General features: G+C 43.8%; 1 protein-coding gene across 2 annotated transcripts; it reads left to right on the forward strand.

The window, feature by feature from the left end:
• Positions 1-891: 891 nt before the first annotated feature.
• On the forward strand, positions 892-10,084 carry C1H3orf38 (chromosome 1 C3orf38 homolog). 2 transcript variants are annotated; one of them, XM_075717377.1, is made up of 4 exons: positions 936-1,024; positions 3,185-3,405; positions 7,605-7,751; positions 8,528-10,084. In XM_075717377.1, the coding sequence occupies exons 1-4, from the start codon at positions 970-972 to the stop codon at positions 9,086-9,088; spliced, it is 984 nt and encodes a 327-aa protein (XP_075573492.1). In that variant the 5' UTR covers positions 936-969; the 3' UTR covers positions 9,089-10,084. The 2 variants fall into 2 exon arrangements, with proteins under 2 accessions (XP_075573502.1, XP_075573492.1); XM_075717387.1 differs by lacking the exon at positions 7,605-7,751 and having other exon boundaries at positions 892-1,024.
• The last annotated feature ends 9,984 nt before the right edge of the window (positions 10,085-20,068 follow it).

Below are 20,068 nucleotides of genomic sequence, written 5' to 3' on the forward strand. Positions count from 1 at the left end.
ACTCGATGCCACAGTGGCTGCTTCTCGGATATCCGAAGATCGGTCAATCCAGCTGAAGCAACCACTGTGGACGTTACCACAGCTTGAGGCCTATCAACAGCCTTCCAGAGGCTGTTTCCACGGAGAGCATCTGCCTGACCGCAGCAGGAGCGCTGAGCCATTCCCGACGATCCGATGGTGGCCGCTGTGCGCAGCTGGATCCCGTTGGGAGCCTTGTTGGTGTGAGGCCTCCATCTCCGGGCAGGCTCTGACCCAGGAGAGCTGCTTGGAAATACTGAGACTTGGAGGCGTTGGCTCCAGTTGGCTCCAACGATGAAAACCCATCGTTAAAGTAAACAGTTGCGGGAGGTTTGCTTTCTGTCCTCCTCTGCATCCTCGCTGGGCTTGTAAGGGACAAGGAGGGGAAGCCTCTGCGGGGCTGGTGGCCCGTGCCGCAGGCCAGACTGGGTCGGAGCACTTTGTGGCTTACGGGGCGGGGGGAAGAAAATTAGCGTGCAACTTCACGCTCTGATGGAAGGGTGATATTTAATTATAAACTCTTCATATGTATATATAATGTATACAGTTCAGTTCACTGTCTTGTGGCTTTCCTCCACCCGTGGGCCGGGCCGGGCCGCAGCCATCGGGTCCTCCCCTGCCTGCCCCCGGCTGTGCAGGGAGAGCTGCGGGCCGGCCGGGGCCGCGCACCCAAGCCGGGGGAGGCTCCTCGCTGCCGGGAGGCGGCCGGCGGCCCGGCCCGGCCGCTCTTTCCGCCGGCGGCGCCGGTTCCCGGACGGAACCTCAGTGCCGGTCGCCATTTCCAGCCGGCGCCTCTAGGCCGTGCAGGAAGCTGCCGTTGCTAGGGCTGCGGTTTAGGAAGTGGCGACGCTTCCTGCTCCGCCGGGCCGGGCGATGGCGTTGGTGTCTCTGAGCGAGCGGGAGCGGGCCGGGTGCCGCCAGCTCCTGGAGTTTCTGGACACCGAGGAGCTGATGGCGCTGACGGACACCGTCACCAACCGCCTGGTGCACCCGCAGAGCCGCCAAGGTGCGCGGAGCCCCCGACGGGAACGCCGACTCCCGGGCCCCGGCCGCCTCCCGGCCCCGCGGCGGGGGGGGAGGCTGGAACCTGCCCCTGTGCCCCGCCGACGGGCGCGGCCGCCCGGCCCCGGCGCTCCCCTTCCCCGCTTGGCCGCGGGCCCGGCGGCAGCGCAGGCGGAGGAGCGGCTCCGCTCGGCTGGCCGGGCCGGCTCGCAGCGGCGGGGGTTGCGGGGGAGGCGAGCGAGGCCGGGGTGCTGGAGCTGCCCGGGGGGATTTTGGGGGCCGTGGAGAGGTGGCAGCGGGGCAGGGTGGTGGCGAAATGCGCGGCTGCGTTTTGTTCGGTGGTAGCTGTTGGGAGCCTCTTCCTGCAGCGGGCCTGCGTACCTCCCAGCAGCACCGGGATTTGGCTGCTGGGAGCCTGTTTTTTGTTTTGGCCGAGGAACTTGCGGCTGCTAGTGGTGGCTTTTAGCAGATTTGCAGATCTCAAGCACTTCTTTTTCTCTCTTAGACCGCCACCGCCTCCCTTCCTCCCCCCCTCCCTTCCTCCCCCTCGGTGAGTTTCGGGCACTGCTGTACCCCTGCTATGCCCTGATAGCGTTTAAAGATGTATTTAAAACCCAAGTGGCTCTTGCTGTTTGTTGTTAATGGCATTGCTTTCAGGTGTTGAAAGGGTAAAACACAAATCAAATACTGAACTTCTTTGTAGAACAGAGCACTTTGCAGATGTTGAGATTTGTTTCGTAAAAATTTTGTATGTGAGCTACTTGAGGCCACTCAGCATATTGACCTGAAACATACTCCTCCAAAAACCTTGAACATGCTTCATGTGGTATAACTCAGACCTGTAAGATTTGCGAAACGCATTTCTTAAAAAGGTCTTATGCCTGTAGTTTTTCTTCTTGCTTTTTTAATCTACTTTTTGCAGCAGTTGTAGGTTAAATTAAGAGGTTTTTGTTTTTTTTTTTTACTTCAGCTGTTAGTCTCTTCTTGTTTAAACTTACAGTTTTTATAGGTAATGCGTTAAGTACCCAGCCTCAGTTCCGGTGAGAACTAGCCACTGCAACTACTTTAAAAGCGAATCTCAGTTTGTAATGTTTCCTAATTTTGCCACAGAGCCTTGTAGTTGATTCTTTTTTAATATTACATTTCAATGCGCTGTCATTGTGCTGTGATGCATGGTGTTTTCTTATGAACCCGGGAGTAGTAATTTTATTAGCATGGAAATAAACCAGATTTAATTCCATTTCCATCAGGCTTCAGGAACCTAGATGGAACCTCACTTTCACAAACTACTGCGTGTTGTCTGAAAAACTGCAAACTTCTGGTATTAGAATTCTTGTTCAGTGTATGAGGAATCAGAGATTACCTTAGTTATCTCTCTGTCTGCATTTCTGTTAATTTTCTGTCCATGGGAAACATTTGAAAACTTGTGTATTCTTGAAAATAACAATGTGTTCTCTGACCAAATCATGTGAACTACCCATTTGATGCAGAAATTAAGAATCACGTTCCATATTCAGAAGAACCATAAAAGATTTGTCTGGTTCTTCTTTGTGTAATCTTGCTTCCAAGGAGACAGGTGGATCGCTTATTTTGAAATATCCCAGGGCTATTCAAATGGAGAATGAAACCAAGCTCAGCTTTTGCTAAGTGAAGGTGCTGTATGGTGACACGGAGCAGGAAGCCCTAAACGATTTCATGTTAAATGAACTTACTTTGAAGTTAAGGCTGGTTGCATCTCAGGAAGTATAGGTGAAATGTATTGTGTGCAAGAGTCTTTATACTTCTTGAAGCACTTGGAGTTTCTAAACAGCTTGAAAATACTTGGAGAATATTAGTAATTTCATTTGGAAGAAGAAGTTGCATCCTTTTCATCAAGCTCAAATAATACATAATAAGTTCCAAGCAGTCATCGATACTGGAAGTAGGGATTACAAGGTAGCAAGGTCTTCGGTAAAAACAGCACCGTTTTTTGAACATGTTCCCAAGCCTTTGGGTATCTTCTGTGTCTAATATGATCAGGTCAGATTTCAGGTTGCAAACAAACTTCTAAGTCTTTGCATTTCATCTAGGCTTGGAGGTGCTGGTCAGGAGTTTAAGAAATGACGTAGGTTTGGGTTTTCATCATGAGAGAAACAACTGCTAACTGAAATTTCTTTACTTGCAGAAGCCATTCGTAACATTTTGGCTTACAGCCAAAGTGTAGAAGAACTTTTGAAACGCAGAAAAGTCTATCGAGAAATAATTTTTAAGTATTTGGCAGCACAAGGAATTCCAGTGCCTCCTTCCTCTGAGAAACGTCTACTCATTGATCGTGTAAAGCAGTACTGGAGTGGGCAGCCCACAACACATGCCTCGGAGTCAGGGAATAGCAAACCGTATGCAGAGGTGAGTGCTGCTTTGTGAAAGATATGAGGAAGCTTAGCATTGCTTTTGCAGGATAACCAGTGTAAATATTCTAATGTACATCCAAAATCTGGCTCCTCACCTGTATTTTGGAAGGTACTGAATCTCTTTAACTCTTGGTTTTTTTTTTGGTGGTTTTTTTTTTTTTGTTTTTTTAAATTACGTCATTTAAACGTGTCTGTGCCAACTTATCACTTGCAGAGCACAGTCTTCTGCTCTGTCTTGCAAAGTATGTTAATGCATTTGAACTCTAATGTATGGGGTCTTCTCCATGCTTTTAAGTTGTACTGTAAGCTAAAATAGAGGCTATTCACAAATAATTTTGTGGATTCAAGGACAACTGAAAACAGTCTTAATGGTAGAGAAACCCTGCATAGCCCCTTGTCACTTTTATAATGTGGTGGATCTTCTTAAACTTTTGGTGTAGATCCAGGATTTCCAGTCATCCTCCAGCCACACCAGGCACTACCAATATCATTGGTAGGGCACATCCCAGAGCAGAGCAAAGAGATGCTGTCGATAGTAGATTATAGGGCGAAAACATCTGTCTGACTGTGGTCTAAAATGTTGTGGGGGAGGGAGGGAATGGAGAGAAAACTGCCTTTTTGTAAGTGGCCTTGATCTACTTCTAGAGGCAGTGCAATCAAAGTAGCACTGTTGGTAGGCTGTTTTCCTTTTCACCTCTTGCAGTTAGAGCGCAGAATGGATTTTAGCGAATTTTTATGTAACTGAAATGTGAAGTTTATAGTGGTGCCAGGTCTGTGTCATTTTTTCCCCTTGATATTAGTAACACTTAATACAGTGTAAGTAAATGTGGTTTGGCAATTACAGGTTATTTTGAAGTTCAAAATTGTGACATCTAGTAAATCCTCGTGGTGCAATGAACTTTCAGTGTTTTGTTAGTCTTGGATGTTTACCATGGAGTTCTAAATAGCCACCTTGCTCTTTCAAGCTTTGTACTTCTGAGAGCTAATGGGCAACAGCCCCACCAGCTGGACCGTTAGAGCTCTGTAGCTGTTGATAACCTATTGCACTGAGCTTCTTTCAGGGATTAACCAATGAGAATTAACGATTTAGCCCAGAATTGTTTTCAAAACCATTTTTTGTGTGCATATTTTGGAAAAAAAAAAATGTTGCTCTTGCAAGAGCATTTCCCAAGTATGACCCCATAGTGAAGCTTTATGATTGAAGGTAAGTAAATTAAATTCTCCAAAGTATTTAAAACACATTCACAAAGAATGAGAACTTCAACTGGTTTATTTATCACATACATCTTTCTTTGCCTTTGTTTTCTCTTCATTCTTGTGGCCCTCACTATTTTGAAGAGGTGGGTAACATGAACCTATGTAACAGAATTAGCAATTAATTAGTTTATTGTGAAACAAATACAGCATTTCTCTATAGAAGTCTCTAAACTTTTCATGCTTAATTACTTAATACTTACTTAAAACTTAATTTAATAGATTTCGATGTTAGCAAACTTGACATTTGATTTACTTCTAAAAGTCTTGCTGTGAAGTTGCAAATACTGAGAAGCCCTACTAAATAACTGTACATTTAGTTCTTGTTTAAAAAACACATCACCTTACAGTTGGAGGTCATGTATCTTTATGTTGGAAAGTTTGGATGATTTTTCTTAAGTAAAAAATCTTACCTAGTGTAAGAGAAACCAGAGGATAAACAAACTACATATGTACAGATTAAATAGGCTCACAGGACTGTTACTTGAGCATCTGATTGTTGCCTTTTACAGTGATGCTTCCTTCGGAAAGAAGTATCCTCTAAACTGAATGTGTTTTTCTAATTGACTTAAAAACCTGTCTTAAATATCTAATTGCTGAGCAGCTTGTTTCCTAAATGTTTGTGCTTAAATTTTGCTATTCTTTTACACATAGTTGTAGGCTTACCAAGAATTCAACTGCAAGGAGTAAATTTTTTTTCTTAGCTTGACCCTAATAGTGTCTAAAAAAATCTTACTGCTGGCTTTGTTGCAGTACATATTTAGTGATACAACACTTGGAGTGGTTTGTCACCCTCTTCTGATATGGCTTTAATAATATGACCATTGGTTCCTCACTGATACTTGCTTTTGCTACTTAGTGTGAATTTGGCTTCAAAACTTTATACCCACCACTCTGTTGTCAGTCTCAGCAACCCATCATTAAACGTAAGTAATATTTTGAAGTATTTTTTTATCCCCCTACATCTTAGATGTATTTTAGGAGTGTGCATGTGTCATTTTCTGTAAAACAAGGACAAAAAGGGCACAAGTGGCTTGTCCATAACCTATGGGGAACTAGTGGAAGATGTGTTTTGAGTAGTTTTGTGCTTTCTTTCACTGACCCATTCTTCTCTAAGGCTTCTAAACAAGACAAGAATCTTTGACTGAGCCTTTTCAAATTATTCTTTGAAGGCTTGGCTGTCTGCTAGCAATGTTTACTTTGTCTTACTACTTAAAAATACTTTCTCATCAGCTTTGGTGTTGAACAAAGGATTTTATGACAGTCTGAAGGAAGGATTTTATGACAGGCTGAACAGAGGGAATGACAGGTTGTCTTTATTCCGAGAGTAAGCCTATGCTGCTATGTGAAAATCCCTGCAGCCCTCCTATCCCAATGTCATATTGTCTCAGTCTGTTTTAAGTGATCAGTTGTACAATTAGAAAAGTAACTGAGATTCCTCAAGACTTTTATCTATTTTGGAGGAGCAAAGGTAACATAAGTTATGGTTTTCTTTGATTTGGACTCTTTTCCCATTAGAAATATGGTGAAGACTACAAACATCACTCATGAAAGTGACCAAGCATCTTTTGGATGATTTTTGGCAGTCTTACTGCCAAACAGGGCTAAAATCAGGCACATGATCTGGTGGAGAAAAAGTTCTGGAACACATTAATTCTTTGAGTTTCAGTTCTTTGTGGATTAGCTGTGTATTTTGTTAGCGTATTCCACTGATATAGGTAAAATAACTCCATAAATCAGAAGTATTCTGTCAGCTTGAGGTATTAGGATGTATTAGGATATATTAGGATATTAGGATTTATTTAGGGCCAGAAGAAGGATCCAGGGAACTACAGGCCTGTCAGTCTGACCTCGGTGCCGGCGGAGGTTATGGAGCAGATCATCTTGAGTGCCATCACAAGGCACGTACAGGACAACCAGGTGATCAGGCACTGTCAGCGTGGGTTTATGAAAGGCCAGTCCTGCTTGACTAACCTGATCTTCTGTGACAAGCTGACATGCTTGGTGGATGAGGGAAAGGCTGTGGATATTGTCTACCTAGACTTTAGTAAAGCCTTTGACACCGCTTCCCATAGCATTCTCCTGGAGAAACTGGCTACTCATGGCTTAGACGGGCATACTCTTTGCTGGGTAACAAACTGGCTGGATGGCCGGGCCCAAAGAATGCTGGTGAATGGAGTTAAATCCAGTTGGTGGCCGGTCACAAGCAGTGTTCCTCAGGGCTCAGTATTGGACCCAGTTCTGTTTAATATCTTTATCAATGATCTGGAAGAGGGGATCGAGTGCACACTCAATAAGTTTGCAGATGACAGCAAGTTGAGCGGGAGTCTTGATCTCCTTGAGGGAAAGAAGGCTTTACAGAGGGATCTGGACAGGCTGGAACAATGGGCCCAGGCCAACTGTGTGAGATTCAGCAAGGCCAAGTGCCGGGTCCTGTACTTGGGTCACAACAACCCCATGCAACACTACAGGCTTGGGGAAGAGTGACTGGAAAGCTGCCTGGCGCAAAAGGACCTGGGGATGTTGGTTGACAGCTGACTGAACATGTGTGTTCACCACATGTGAACATGTGGTGACAGCTAGCAGTGTGCCCAGGTGGCCAAGAAGGCCAACAGCATCCTGGCTTGTATCAGGAATAGTGTGGCCAGCAGGAGCAGGGAAGTGATCATGCCCATGTGCTTGGCACTGGTGAGGCCACACCTGGAATACTGTGTTCAGCTTTGGGCCCCTCACTACAAGAAAGACATTGAGGTGCTCGAGCGCGTCTGAAGAAGAGCAACGAAGCTGGTGAAGGGTCTGGAGCACAAGTCTTATGAGGAGCGGCTGACGGACCAGGGGTTGTTTAGCCTGGAGAAGAGAAGGCTGAGGGGAGCCTTTATTGCTCTCTACAACTACCTGAAAGGAGGTTGTAGTGAGGTGGGTGTTGGTCTCTTCTCCCAGGTAACAAGTGACAGGACGAGAGGAAGCATCCTCAAGTTGTACCAGGAGACGTTTCAACTGGATACCATGAAAAATTCCTTCACCGCAAGGGCTGTCAAGCGCTGGAACAGGCCGCCCAGGGAAGCAGTGACATCACTATCCCTGGAGGTATTTAAAAGACATGTGGATGTGGTGCTTAGGGACATGGTTTAGTGGTGGACTTGGCAGTGCCAGGTTAAATAAATCTGTGATTCTCTGTGCATATTCAAAAGGTGACTTCCCAATAAGTACTATTTGTTCTTATCAGCTATATATAAGATGCAGACACCAAGACAATTCACCAAATTAAAAGGTACCAAAAAGAAGAGACTGAAGGCAACATGAAACAGGAAAACCATGTCAACATAATTGCTTATTTATGAGCACTTTTTAGTAAATTGATGCGTCTTAGTTTGAGATCAGCTTTTCAGGTTGGGTCTGTATCCTTCTTGTTTTTCTGTAACCTTCTTTTGGAAATGTGAAGGCCAGTGAAAAGTTACTAACCCAGGGACTTTCTACTCAGCAGAAATTTTGTCTCTCTGTGTGAGAATCCTGGTCTCGTGGAAGTTGTTCAAAAATCCTTCCCCTGACCTTTTTCAGTAGAACCAGGATTTTCCTCTTTGTTTATAAATTGTAGGCCAAGACAAAACTGAAGGACTATTCTAACTGTAATTCAAAGAACATACCCTGCTTTTCTAGATGATAAGATAATCATGATCTTAAAAATAAATGAGATTTTACTTTGTTGTTTTTCTTTGGGCACTCTGTCTCAGAACACTTGAAGAAGACTTACAATGTTTAAAATAAGTATTTACATGATTTTATGTTGTTCTAAGTGGTAATGTCACATGTTAAGGCTAAATAGAAGAATAAGGCTAAAAAGAATAAAATGTGCTTGATTGCAGAGTCATGGACAGACACAAAAGTCACGACAAGATTACATTCATCGTCTAGGACAAGAATTCTGTCAGTGGTTCTTTGATCTCCTGAACTCTCAACATCCCTTGGGAGTAAAAGCTGAAGAAGGATGGGGACCACAGCATTTTTGGGAGGATGCCAGAATGAAGTTGCGTTACAACACATTAGAAAAAAACATGGAAGAATATGTTGGTGCAGAAATGGTGAGCCTTCGTCTGCTCTCCTTGGTTACAGAAGAATATATTCTATTCAACCCTAATTTGCGTGCCAATGGGCTGAAATGTGCCATGTCTCCACATGGGTTAGTACTGGTAGCAGTGGCTGGCACGGTACATAGAGACAAGACTTGTTTGGGCATCTTTGAACAAATTTTTGGACTCATTAGCTGTCCTGTTAGGGAGAATACCTGGAAAATAAAAAATCTGAATCTTAAAATAGTTGGACAGAATGCTCTGGAGCCTGGGATGCAAATTGAAAACCCCTCTATAAAATTCGAGTCAAAGCAACTGCAAGAGTTGTATGATGGGAAGGAACTGGCTCTGTTTTAACCTCAGAAGTTCTGAGCAATTCTTTCACAACTGAGTGACTGGCTGAGAGGGGAACATACAGCACTTGTAGTGCATAGTTGAATGTTGAAATGGTTGCAGCCATGTGATGTTGTCTCTTTTTTGAGTCAAATTTGCTGGATGACAAACCAAGATACAGAGTCTGAAGTATTAATACAGGCGATGCTTTTGGGCACCTTTCCAGAGCCAACAAATATTTCAGAGTATTTTGATTTTGTACTGTAGTTAGGAATGGAGTTAGTTTAGTTATTCTTGATTACAAAATGTGGTTATATTTAAATATGTGTTGGCAGCAGTATGTAATGAACTATGTGACAAAGGGTTCACAAACTGCAGGTTGCTTCTCTTCAGGTCACCAATTTAAATTCTTACCTGAGTTGTAACAGGAAGTAATTGCTTCTGGCTTTTTGAAATTGGGATTGGTGAGTGACTAAATGGACATCTAAGTCCCAAGAAAATCATCTGCTGCTTCAGGAGTGTTTGGAGAAAACAGACAAAATAATGTGAATGCTGCCCTTTATGTTCTGAATGTGGTTCTGTTACTGAACAATAGAAGTAGTTTAATGGGACAATGCAGGGAACTTAGCATCATTGAAGTCTTTTTGGGTTAATAGCTTCCTTTCCTTTTACCTTATGGCTCCAACTTTGTAATGAGTGTAATGAACAGACAAACTCTCTGTTGTTCTCTCTGTGTCCCCAAGCAGACAAATTGGAGATGGTTGCCCAGGCATCCATTTCTAGCACTGACTCTCTTGGATCAAGTAGTTGATTTCATGACTTACAGCAGCACTGTATGAACCAAATGCGTTGAAAATTATTTTGTATATACTTATAACAGAGATTTTAATGTAATAGTTGTAATTTTTGTATATCTTCTCAAAATAAGAATTTTGTCTACTCTGAGCTGCTTTATTACATTGACTAGAAGTCAATTTGTAACATTAGGCAGTTACAATGACAGGTGATATTAAATAAATAATCCAATTACTATTTAATAACTGAAATTATTGCCATTGCAGAACTTGATTTTTTTTACTTTTTTTTTTTTTTAAATTTGTAAAGGGATTAGAGGTGAAACAAGATGAAAACTTCTTTATCCGCAGCTTGCTTGGATTGTTTGCGGGTTTTGTTTTAATTTTATAGCTTCACCAATACAAGTTGTGAAAATGAGAGCATTCCCTGTAACATGGGAACAGTTCTTTTGGTTTTGATATGTTTGTCAAAGATGGCAAACGGTAAAGTTATGGTTGGGTGAGGGGAAACAAAAAGATTCAGGTATGCACGTATGGTGGGTTGACCTTGGCTGGATGCCAAGTGCCCACCAAAGCCGCTCTATCACTCCCCTTTTCAACTGGACAGGGGAGAGAAAATATAACAAAAAAGCTCGTGGGTTGAGATAAGGACAGGGAGATCACTCGGCAATTACCATCACGGGCAAAACAGACGGGACTTGGGGAAAATCAATTTAATTTATTACCAATCAAAACTGAGTAGGGTAATGAGAAAGAAGACCAAGTCTTAAAACACCTTCCCCCCACCCCTCCCTTCTTCCCGGGCTCAACCTCACTCCCGATTTTCTCTACCTCCTCTCCCCGAGCAGCGCAGGGGGATGGGGAATGGGGGTTGTGGTCAGTTCATCACATGTGTCTCTGCTGCTCCTTCCTCCTCAGGGGAGGACTCCTCACACTCTTCCCCTGCTCCAGCGTGGGTCCCTCCCACGGGGTGCAGTCCCTCAGGAGCAGACTGCTCCAGCGTGGGTCCCCCACGGGGTCACAGGTGCTGCCAGCAAACCTGCTCCAGCGTGGGCTCCTCTCTCCCCACGGGGCCACAGGTCCTGCCAGGAGCCTGCTCCGTTGCGGGCTTCCCACAGGGTCACAGCCTCCTTCGGGCACATCCCCCTGCTCCGGCGTGGGGCCCTCCCCGGGCTGCAGGTGGAGATCTGCTCCCCCGTGGGCCTCCATGGGTGCAGGGGCACAGCTGCCCCAGCATGGGCTGCACCAGGGACTGCAGGGGAATCTCTGCTCCGGTGCCTGGAGCACCTCCTGCCCCTCCTTCTGCACTGGCCTTGGTGTCTGCAGAGTCATTCCTCTCACATATTCTCACTCCTCACTCCAGCTGCAGTTTGTGTCCCGGTGGGGTCTTTTTCCTCCTTAAATATGTTATCACAGAGGTGCTACTACTGTTGCTGATGGGCTCGGCTTTGGCCAGCAGCCGTCCAGCCATGGAACCAGCTGGCATTGGCTCTATTGGACATGGGGAAAGCTTCTGGCAGCTTCTCACAGGAGCCACCCCTGTAGCCTCCTCGGTACCAAAACCTTGCTGCACAAGCCCAGTACAGCATGGAACTGATTTTTATGAACAGTCTGAATCTCAAGTTCTCTTTAAAAATTTCTAAAGTAATTTCTTTTCTAAGCAAAAGTTCAAATACTGTGTTGGAATGTTCCTTCCCAATAAACAGTTGAGTTGTGGCTTCTTCAGCTAAGTATAATAAAATACTTCTTCAGTATAATAAATAAAAATCAAGATGAATTTAAAATTTGGAAGAAGCAGTTTCCTCATGTGTTGAGAGCTGCATTCCTCTTCAGATGAAGACAAAAGCCTAGCTAAAGGCCTAAATGGGTACCTTGTCAACATTCAGTATGACAGTCTGTAATTCAACTAAATATTTTGTTGTTTGCAGAACTTTACTTTGTTACTGGCAGTGTAGCTATGACTTTCGTCAGTGTGTTAAATATGAACATGACTAAGGGTGTAGTTGCCATTACTGCTTTAAGCTGATGTGGTGCAGGCGGTCCCCATCCTCCACTCAGGTACCTGTCCTTGCTTCCTTCTTGTATCGGCGTTATTGCTTGTGCTCACTCTGAACACTAGCGAGTGGGGACTGGTCCCAGTGAAAACCAACTCATTGTCAGAAACCCTTCAGGCTGATGAGCTCTGTAAGAAGGCTGGCCACACAAGTGGTAGTGCCAGCTTGAGGAACAGAGAAGAGAATTTGCGTTATTTGGTGACAACCTGAATTTCTGTGGGATAAGCAAGTGATCAAATAGCAGTCTTTGTTAATTCTTACATTCCAAAGGTTTGTGCTTGATAGCTTCAAAATACTGAATGCAAGGAGCATTGTGGGAAATCAGCTTTTTACTCAGGCTGGGACCTAATGAACTTGTTCTTACTCCTTCAGTTCTCCTACACAAAGTATGCAAGAAAATGTGAAATTGTCACAGCCTTGTGACCTCTGTGTAAATCCCTATTCTGTTGCAGTGGAGTAGGTGCTGTATGATCTACTGATGACCTGTTGGTGCAGTTGCTGCTCTTGCATTGTTGATCAGGCTGTTAAGATTCTGCATACATTAGTCTGTGCTTATTAGCTGCTGAACGATAACTGATTTTGCAGCAGCTAATTTTGGTGTGTGCTTATGGGTTACTTCAAATTGTAGTTACCAAGGAGCAGCTGGTATCAGCAGTTGATGAGCAGCTGATGGCTGCTGCTGGGCCGCAGTTGTCCCAGGCTGTTACTGCAAAATGCAGGAAACAGTACAGTACCTGCTCTTTCCAATCTCACCACCTGAATATTTGGTAGGCACTGACAGTCGGCTGATGCTGAATAACTGCGGTTTTGCAGTTATTAACTGGTATGACTTTTTATCCTGTGATACACCTTCCTCTTTTTCTCCCAAGCCTGCATTCTCTCTTTCAGAAGCATACTCATGCCTTCTAAATGCATTTTATTTCCACTTGGAAAAAAGGATTCCGGTTTTATAGTGGTTCTTCAGGCTCTCTGTCTTGCAAAGACAAAGAACTGGGTTTTGAAAACTGCTGCCCGACCAGTCATCACCAGCTGACCTGTTTGCAACCAGGTTGTAGGGGAGGCAGAGAGTTGGCGGTGCCTCTGCTCCTTGACATTTCGTGTATGTAGAAGCATGTTCATTTTGTGCCATGTGAGAGTTGTGAGGTTGTAGCTGCAGTACTGCATCACAGGATATCACAGATATTTTTCCGGTATTCTGCTTATTGTTTATAGTAAGCATCCTTACTGGGAGTTCAGAATTCAATTTTCAAATCATTGTCACGTTCAGAGTTTTTTTTTTTTAAGAGTAGAAGAACACTAACTGCAGGGTAAATTTGAGAAGGTACTTTTAGCTTAACCCTGACTTTAAGGAAAAAGTTAGGACTTGTTTAAATGGAGTACAGTCAAAACCCAAAATATTTCTATTTATGGCAGTGAATTTATCACTCCCTCTACTTTTGGAAACTGTGGCCATTTTAGTTGCATTCAGGAGATTCAAAAAAATAAAATGTCTTTAAAACTGTTTTCATCAGTTTTCCTCTGTATCACTATTCAGTCAAGGCTCAAGACAAATATTTTCAGTAACAATTTCTTATGTCTATCACTACCACTTAAGCTGAAATGCTAAATTTATGTTTTGTAGATCTATCTCTGGAAAGCAATTTGATAGTAAGCAAAATACTGACTTGCAACAAAGCAGGCAGAACTTTCTGAATTGTATAAATGTTAAACAGTGGAAATTGTGACCCTCTGTTCTAATCAGCCACACCACATGGATTTAATTTTTTTGTCTCTGAAGTAGGAAGCTCGAATGTCTTAAAGCAATACATGAGCAGAACTTCTGTGATCATGCAGGCCAGCTACCTTACTGCAGGTTATGCTTTATTGCTTTGGCCATGCTTAGTCTCCTTATGCAGAAGAAGAAAAGTAATCACAAGGAGACCATACACAGAGCATTAAACGAGTTCTGACTTGTGTCTGTGGTCTGAATATCCAGCAGTGCTCAGTTGCATGTTAGTTTATCAAACTTGTAACAAAAGAAATGTGTTTTGTTTGGATGCTCCGTTCCTCCATGAAATTAATTTTTGAAGTGTATTTAGGAATTTGTAAAAGGTGTCTAATATTCTTCATCTGTGTCCTACTTGCTTAGTAATCTGAGAAAGAATTCTTAAGGTTGATGTCTATTTGTCATCAAAATACTTGCTAGGTTGCATTTTTTCCCCTCATAAATTGCAAAGGTGGATGAACATTGCCTTTGCAGACTTCCCTGTCTGTTTTTCTTAATGTTTCATAATGCATGTACCATTAAGTGAGCTGTCAGTTGTTTCCTACGTCCAGTTCCCCGAACTTAAAAATCCCAATGCTTATTTCAGGTACTATTTCAAAAGGTGTGGATTCTTCATTGCTGCTGGAAAGACTATTTCACATCTCAGATTAGCTCTAGTTTATTAGTTCACAAAGGTATTGTAATATACTCTGGTGGTGGCTGCAGAAGTAGGTCAGTTGTTATGCCGTTGGATTGAGAAACACAATTTGTTTGGAATTGTGATAGTTTTCTCACCTGAAATGTTTGCAAGCAATAGCATTTCTCAATAGCATTTCTCATGCTGGCTGCAGAGTACCTACAGTCCTCTTCACGTATCTTAATCAAATTTAGGCAGGATAGAAATGACAAAGTTTCCCTCCTAAGCACCTTACAGAAGTGCAGGCTGTTAATTCTGTAGGGGGTCTGGGTGCCTTTAGGAGCATGTAGATCTCCTGATTAGTAGTTGTTATTTTGAAATGGCAAACTAACAGTAGGTGGGACACTAACTGCTGCTAAGGACACTTCTTTGAGGGAAGGGTCACACTGGCTTTGCAGATCAGAAGTAAAGCCTGCTGTAGGAGGTGGGGGCAGGCAGATGTCTGCAGGAGAATCAGCTGTGCTAACCCATCTTCTGCTCTGTTATTTGACGAGATGCTTGTGCTGTGTGTTTTCAGAACAGGCCGTAGGAAACTGTCTTAATGCAGTATACCTTGTAGGCATGGATTTTATGCTTTTCAAATAGTATGAATTTGACTTTATTTTTAAAATCTTTACTAACTTCTTTTGGCGGTTGAAATAATTTGCGTAAGTCAAATGCTTTTTGTGGCCTGTAGCTGAAAACTGATTTAGGATGAAGTATAGAATTGTTTAAAGAGAGCAACAACTCTAAAGATGGTGATGGAATGTGTAGAGTAGGTTCATCCTACCGAGGGATGCCAGGCAGTACCTGGTGGCAGAAGAAATCCTAGTGTTAAAAAAGGTGGAAGGTGATTGCAGCAGGCAGATTGTATCATTGCAGAGTACTATATCTTTACCCTCTCTGTATATTTTATTAAATATGAAGATCTAACATTACATATAATGTGCAAATGCAGCTACTTTGCCAGCATGACATTACTAAGGAAGTGCAGCGTTTTCTTCTATCGGTCTTCAAGCATCACCTGCTGCAATATTTTTTTTAGCTTGTGACTGATTTCTTGATCTCATCAAACTAAACTGAGAGAACTCAACAGGTTTAACTGTTATGTATGAAGAACTGGAGGAGAAGAATGTTTGCTTGACATACTGATTTTTCTCTAATTCTCAGTTATTTTGGACAAATGTCACATACTTGTGACAAATTTGTTTTAAAGAGTCACAGATATTTATTAGAGTGGAGTCTAAAGATGGATAAGTAATGCCATGTTCTTATTTCCTCTAATGCATGCTCATATTTGAAATTCAGTGTTGAGCTACTTCCAAGACCATGAACGACATAAGCAGCTAAATAAGGCATTCCAGGTGATGAACTTCAGTATTTCTTTATTGTTCTGCTTTTATTTTTATCCTGTTCTAATTGTCTTCATTATGGAAGGAAATTTTCCATGTTTCCTTATCATGAGACACTTCTGCTTCTTTTTGCATTGCTTGCTGTTTCTTGCAATCCGTTATCTTTCTTGATAGCTTGTTCTTTTTCCCCTAAGTGTTTGAGAAGGGTAAATTCTGCAAGGTGATCAAGTTCTATAAAAAGAGAAATATAGACCTTCAGTAAAGAGAGCAAAAATCATAGGATTTGTCCTTAAGCTCATGCGATGTACTTCAGGGTTCAAAGGATTTTGGTTTTGGAGACTTACTGCAGATTAAAAGTTTATTTTTTCAGGAAACAAAGTAGAAATCTTTAGTTAAATGTAGCATTTCTCCCACAGCTTGGCATTAACAGGAACTGCTGTCAACAACTATTTTTCCAGATGTATTTCACTCTGAACTGTCAGGCTCTGGTTTTGAGTCTGATGTATTCACCAACGCAGAACATTGGGCTCTCCTACCTTCTGTACAGTGATAACATACTTACAGTGCAGTTGGCAATTCAAATACTACTAATAGCAGGGACCATAGTAGCCAGGGACAGGAAGGAGGTAAACTCATTTAGTCCGCCCATCAGTAAAGACTGATAAGAGATAGCTAAGTAAGGCAGTTTATGTGGGCCCATGTGCAGGAAGGTTGGAGGACAAGCAGCTGGCAACTGATAGCTGTGACCACAGCAGTGCTCCCTGGAGTGCCTCATTAATCGGGGAGGGGAAGACATTAAAGAGCAGAATTTTATGTATACCGACAACATTTCCACCGGTGTTAAAATCCTTAATCTGAGACTTTGCGTTTCGGTTTGTGACTGATGTGAAGTTAAGCCTCTCTCTCTGGAAAGATTAATTAGTCCGTATGCCATGCAAGTAAACCTGGAATGCACGGTGATGCCAGTCGTTGCAAGGAATCCCCTTAATCAACTCATTTTCAGCTCTTAGCAGTAGAAAGGAATGACCTCATGTAACTGTAGGGGTAATAATAACAGTGCTATCATCATCCCTGCCCTGTCAGCAGGAAATGCAGAGGCTGGGTTTAGTCTCAGCAGGCATAATGGCCTTCTGGTGACATCTGGTGGCAGATTCATTGCTTGCCTGTAATCGTGCACTGGATGAAACCCTGCGCTGATGCAGGCACAGGCACTCGAGGCTTGCTCTGGACACAGGGGAGGAAGCATCTGCTTTATCCCTTTCGTTGCCGGCAACGAAATGGTCTGACGTTGCCCTTGCCTTGATCAGAAGGAAGGCTTGAAGGCAATCCATCAGCTCTTGATAAGGATCTTCTGAAGGATGTTTTAAAGATTTCAGCCCGTCAGTGATGTCAAGCTGTGATATTCAGGAATCGTGTTGTTCTAGGGTTGTAGAAGGAAACATTGGGGTGGTAAGGCTTCCTGGCAATAAAATTTCATCTGACTTGTTAACAAATGCATTTCTTTTGGCGTCTACTTCCCTGGTTTTTTTTTTCAGAATGCTTAGCTCAGAGTGGCTGGGATCCTGAAGGCAGCACAGTTGCTGTTTCTCAATATTGCTTGTAACTGCAAATCTTAATCACCTCCCAGGCCCAATGGGAGGAGGATGACCCTCATTCAGAGGTAGCCCGTAGCCCTCTGCATCATGCTGAGTTCAAACAGTGTTCCTTCTGGTTCTTGTTTTGTTTTGTTTTGTTTTTTTCTTCAGATTCTCCAGTCCTTATTGAAAATGCCAAGGAAACAGACAGATTAAATATACTGGAAATTATATTTGAGCACAAAAGCTAGACATGCTGAGCCCATCACATTTTGCATGGAGTAGAATGAGAAGGAAGAAACTTCCTATCTTGCTTTGATAAACTTATACAGAGAGCAAATATACAGAGAACAAAAATATGAAATTTCTTTGGCTTGTTGCCAGTAGTAATTGCCCTTACAGGGGCTCTTTAGAGACATGGATGAGAACAAAGCAGAGATTTTTGTGATAGTCTGATTCGTGCAGAGAGGCAATTGTTCAAGCTGTATTGGCTTCAGTTGTAAAATTGCAGTAAAAAGCATCCCGAAACCCACTAACAGTCATTAGCTTTTAAAGCAGGTGTAGTTGTTTTTCATACAGGTAGTTACGGAGCTTGCCAGGCAGGTTTATGCAGTTAGAAAGAAGAGTGGCATACAGCCTGAGGGTTCCTCCATGCTGCTCTATGGTCTGGTTGGCCCTGCTCTGGAAGAGGCAGATGTCTGCTGGAAGGAGCAAGGGACATGTAATTCATGCACATCTGCCTCACTGTGAGAGCATCCTTGGAAGGGGAAAAACATCAAGGTGTACGTGCCACTGTAGATCACTCATTTTAAAACCAATAAAAGCCAAAGCTTCTCATCTAGATAAGGTTTTGGTGCCTTACCGGTGTTTTGCCACATGACACTATTCAGAGAAAGGAAGCAGCAATTTTTAATAACTTGACCATGTTTTAACAAAACAAAAAAAAGGCTCATCCTTCATCTCAGAGCTTTCTCCCTCCTGAGCTGCTGAACCCTGCCACAAGCCTGGTGGCTTGTGTCTGAGAACCTCAAAAGAAGAAAAAGAGTAGTTACTGTCCCTAATAATAGGCAGGAGCAGCTTCCAGGCAAGGAACAAGTGAATAGACTAGTGCTTCTCCACCAGGAGAGGTGGCAGCAGGGAACAGTAACCTCCCACCTCCTCCGCTGTGCTGGGACTCAGGAGAAAAAGGAGAGTTTACCATCTTTGGAAGAAGGGGCAGGCAAATCAAGAAGAGTACAGGGATCTCATTAGGTCATGCAGAGAGGAAATTAGAAAGGCAAAAAGCCCAGCTACAACTCAATGTGGCCACTCTTGTAAGAGATAATAAAAAATGTTTCTACAAATACATGAACAACAAAAAGAGAGCCAAGTAGAATCTCCATCTCCTTTATTAGATGTGGGGGGAACATTGCCACCAAGGATGAGGAAAAGGCTGAGGTATTTAATGACTTCTTTACCTCAATCTTTAATAGCCAGACCATTATCCCCAGGGTATTCAGCCCCCTGAGCTGGAAGACAGGGACGGGGAGCAGAATGAAGGCCCCATAATCCAGGAGGAAGCAGTTAATGACATGCTATGCTACCTGGACACTCACAAGTCTATCAGGCCGGATGGGATCTGCCTGAGAGTACTGAGGGAGCTGGCGGAGGAGTTTGCCAAGCCACACTCCATCATCTATCAGCAGTCCTGGTTAACAGGGGAGGTCCCGGATCACTGGAGGCTTGCCCGTGTGATGCCTGGCTACAAGAAGGGCCAGAAGGAGGATCTGGGGAACTAAAGGCTTGTCAGCCTGACCATGGTGCCAGGGAAGATTATGGAGCATTTCATCTTGAGTACATTCAACAGGCATGTGCAGGTCAGCCAGGGGATCAGGCCCAGTCGGCATGGGTTCATGAAAAGCAGGTCCTGCTTGACCAACCTGATCTACTTCTATGACCTGGTGACCCACCTAGTGGATGAGGGAAAGGCTGTGGATGTCATCTACCTGGACTTCAGCAAAGCCTTTGACACCATCTCCCACAGCACTCTCCTAAGCAAGCTGGCAGCTCATGGCCTAGGCAGGTGTACTCTTTGCTGGGTAAAAAACTGGTTGGGTGGCCGAGCCCAGAGAGTTGTGGTGAATGGAGTTCAATCCAGTTGGCAACCAGTCACAAGCAGTGTTCCCCAGGGCTCAGTTTTGGGGCCAGTCTTGTTTAATATCTTTATCAATGTTCTGGATGAGGGATTGAGTGTGGCCTCAGTAAGTTGGCAGATAACACCAAGTTGGGTGGGAGTGTCCATCTGCTCAAGGGTAGGAAAGCTTTACAGAGGGATCTGGACAGGCTGGACCAATGGGCCCAGGCCAATTGTATGAGGTTTAATAAGGCCAAGTGCTGGGTCCTGCACTTGGGTCACAACAACCCCATGCAACGCTACAGGCTTGGGGAAGAGTGGCTGGAAAGCTGCCTGGCAGAAAAGGATCTGGGGGTGTTGGTAGATAGCTGTCTGAACATGATCCAGCAGTGTGCCCAGGTGGCCAAGAAGGCCAACAGCATCCTGGCTTGTATCAGGAATAGTGTGGCCAGCAGGAGCAGGGAGGTGATCGTGCCCATGTGCTTGGCACTAGTGAGGCCGCACCTGGAATACTGTGTCCAGTTTTGGGCCCCTCAGTACAAGAAAGACATTGAGGTGCTGGAGCATGTCCAGAGGCGGGCAACGAAGCTGGTGAAGGGTCTGGAGCCACAGGCCTTATGAGGAGCGGCTGAGGGAACTGGGATTGTTTAGCCTGGAGAAGAGGAGGCTGAGGGGAGACCTTGTTGTTCTCTACAAC

This window comes from Pelecanus crispus, chromosome 1, assembly GCF_030463565.1.
Source record: "Pelecanus crispus isolate bPelCri1 chromosome 1, bPelCri1.pri, whole genome shotgun sequence".
Classification (NCBI taxonomy): Eukaryota; Metazoa; Chordata; class Aves; order Pelecaniformes; family Pelecanidae; genus Pelecanus; species Pelecanus crispus.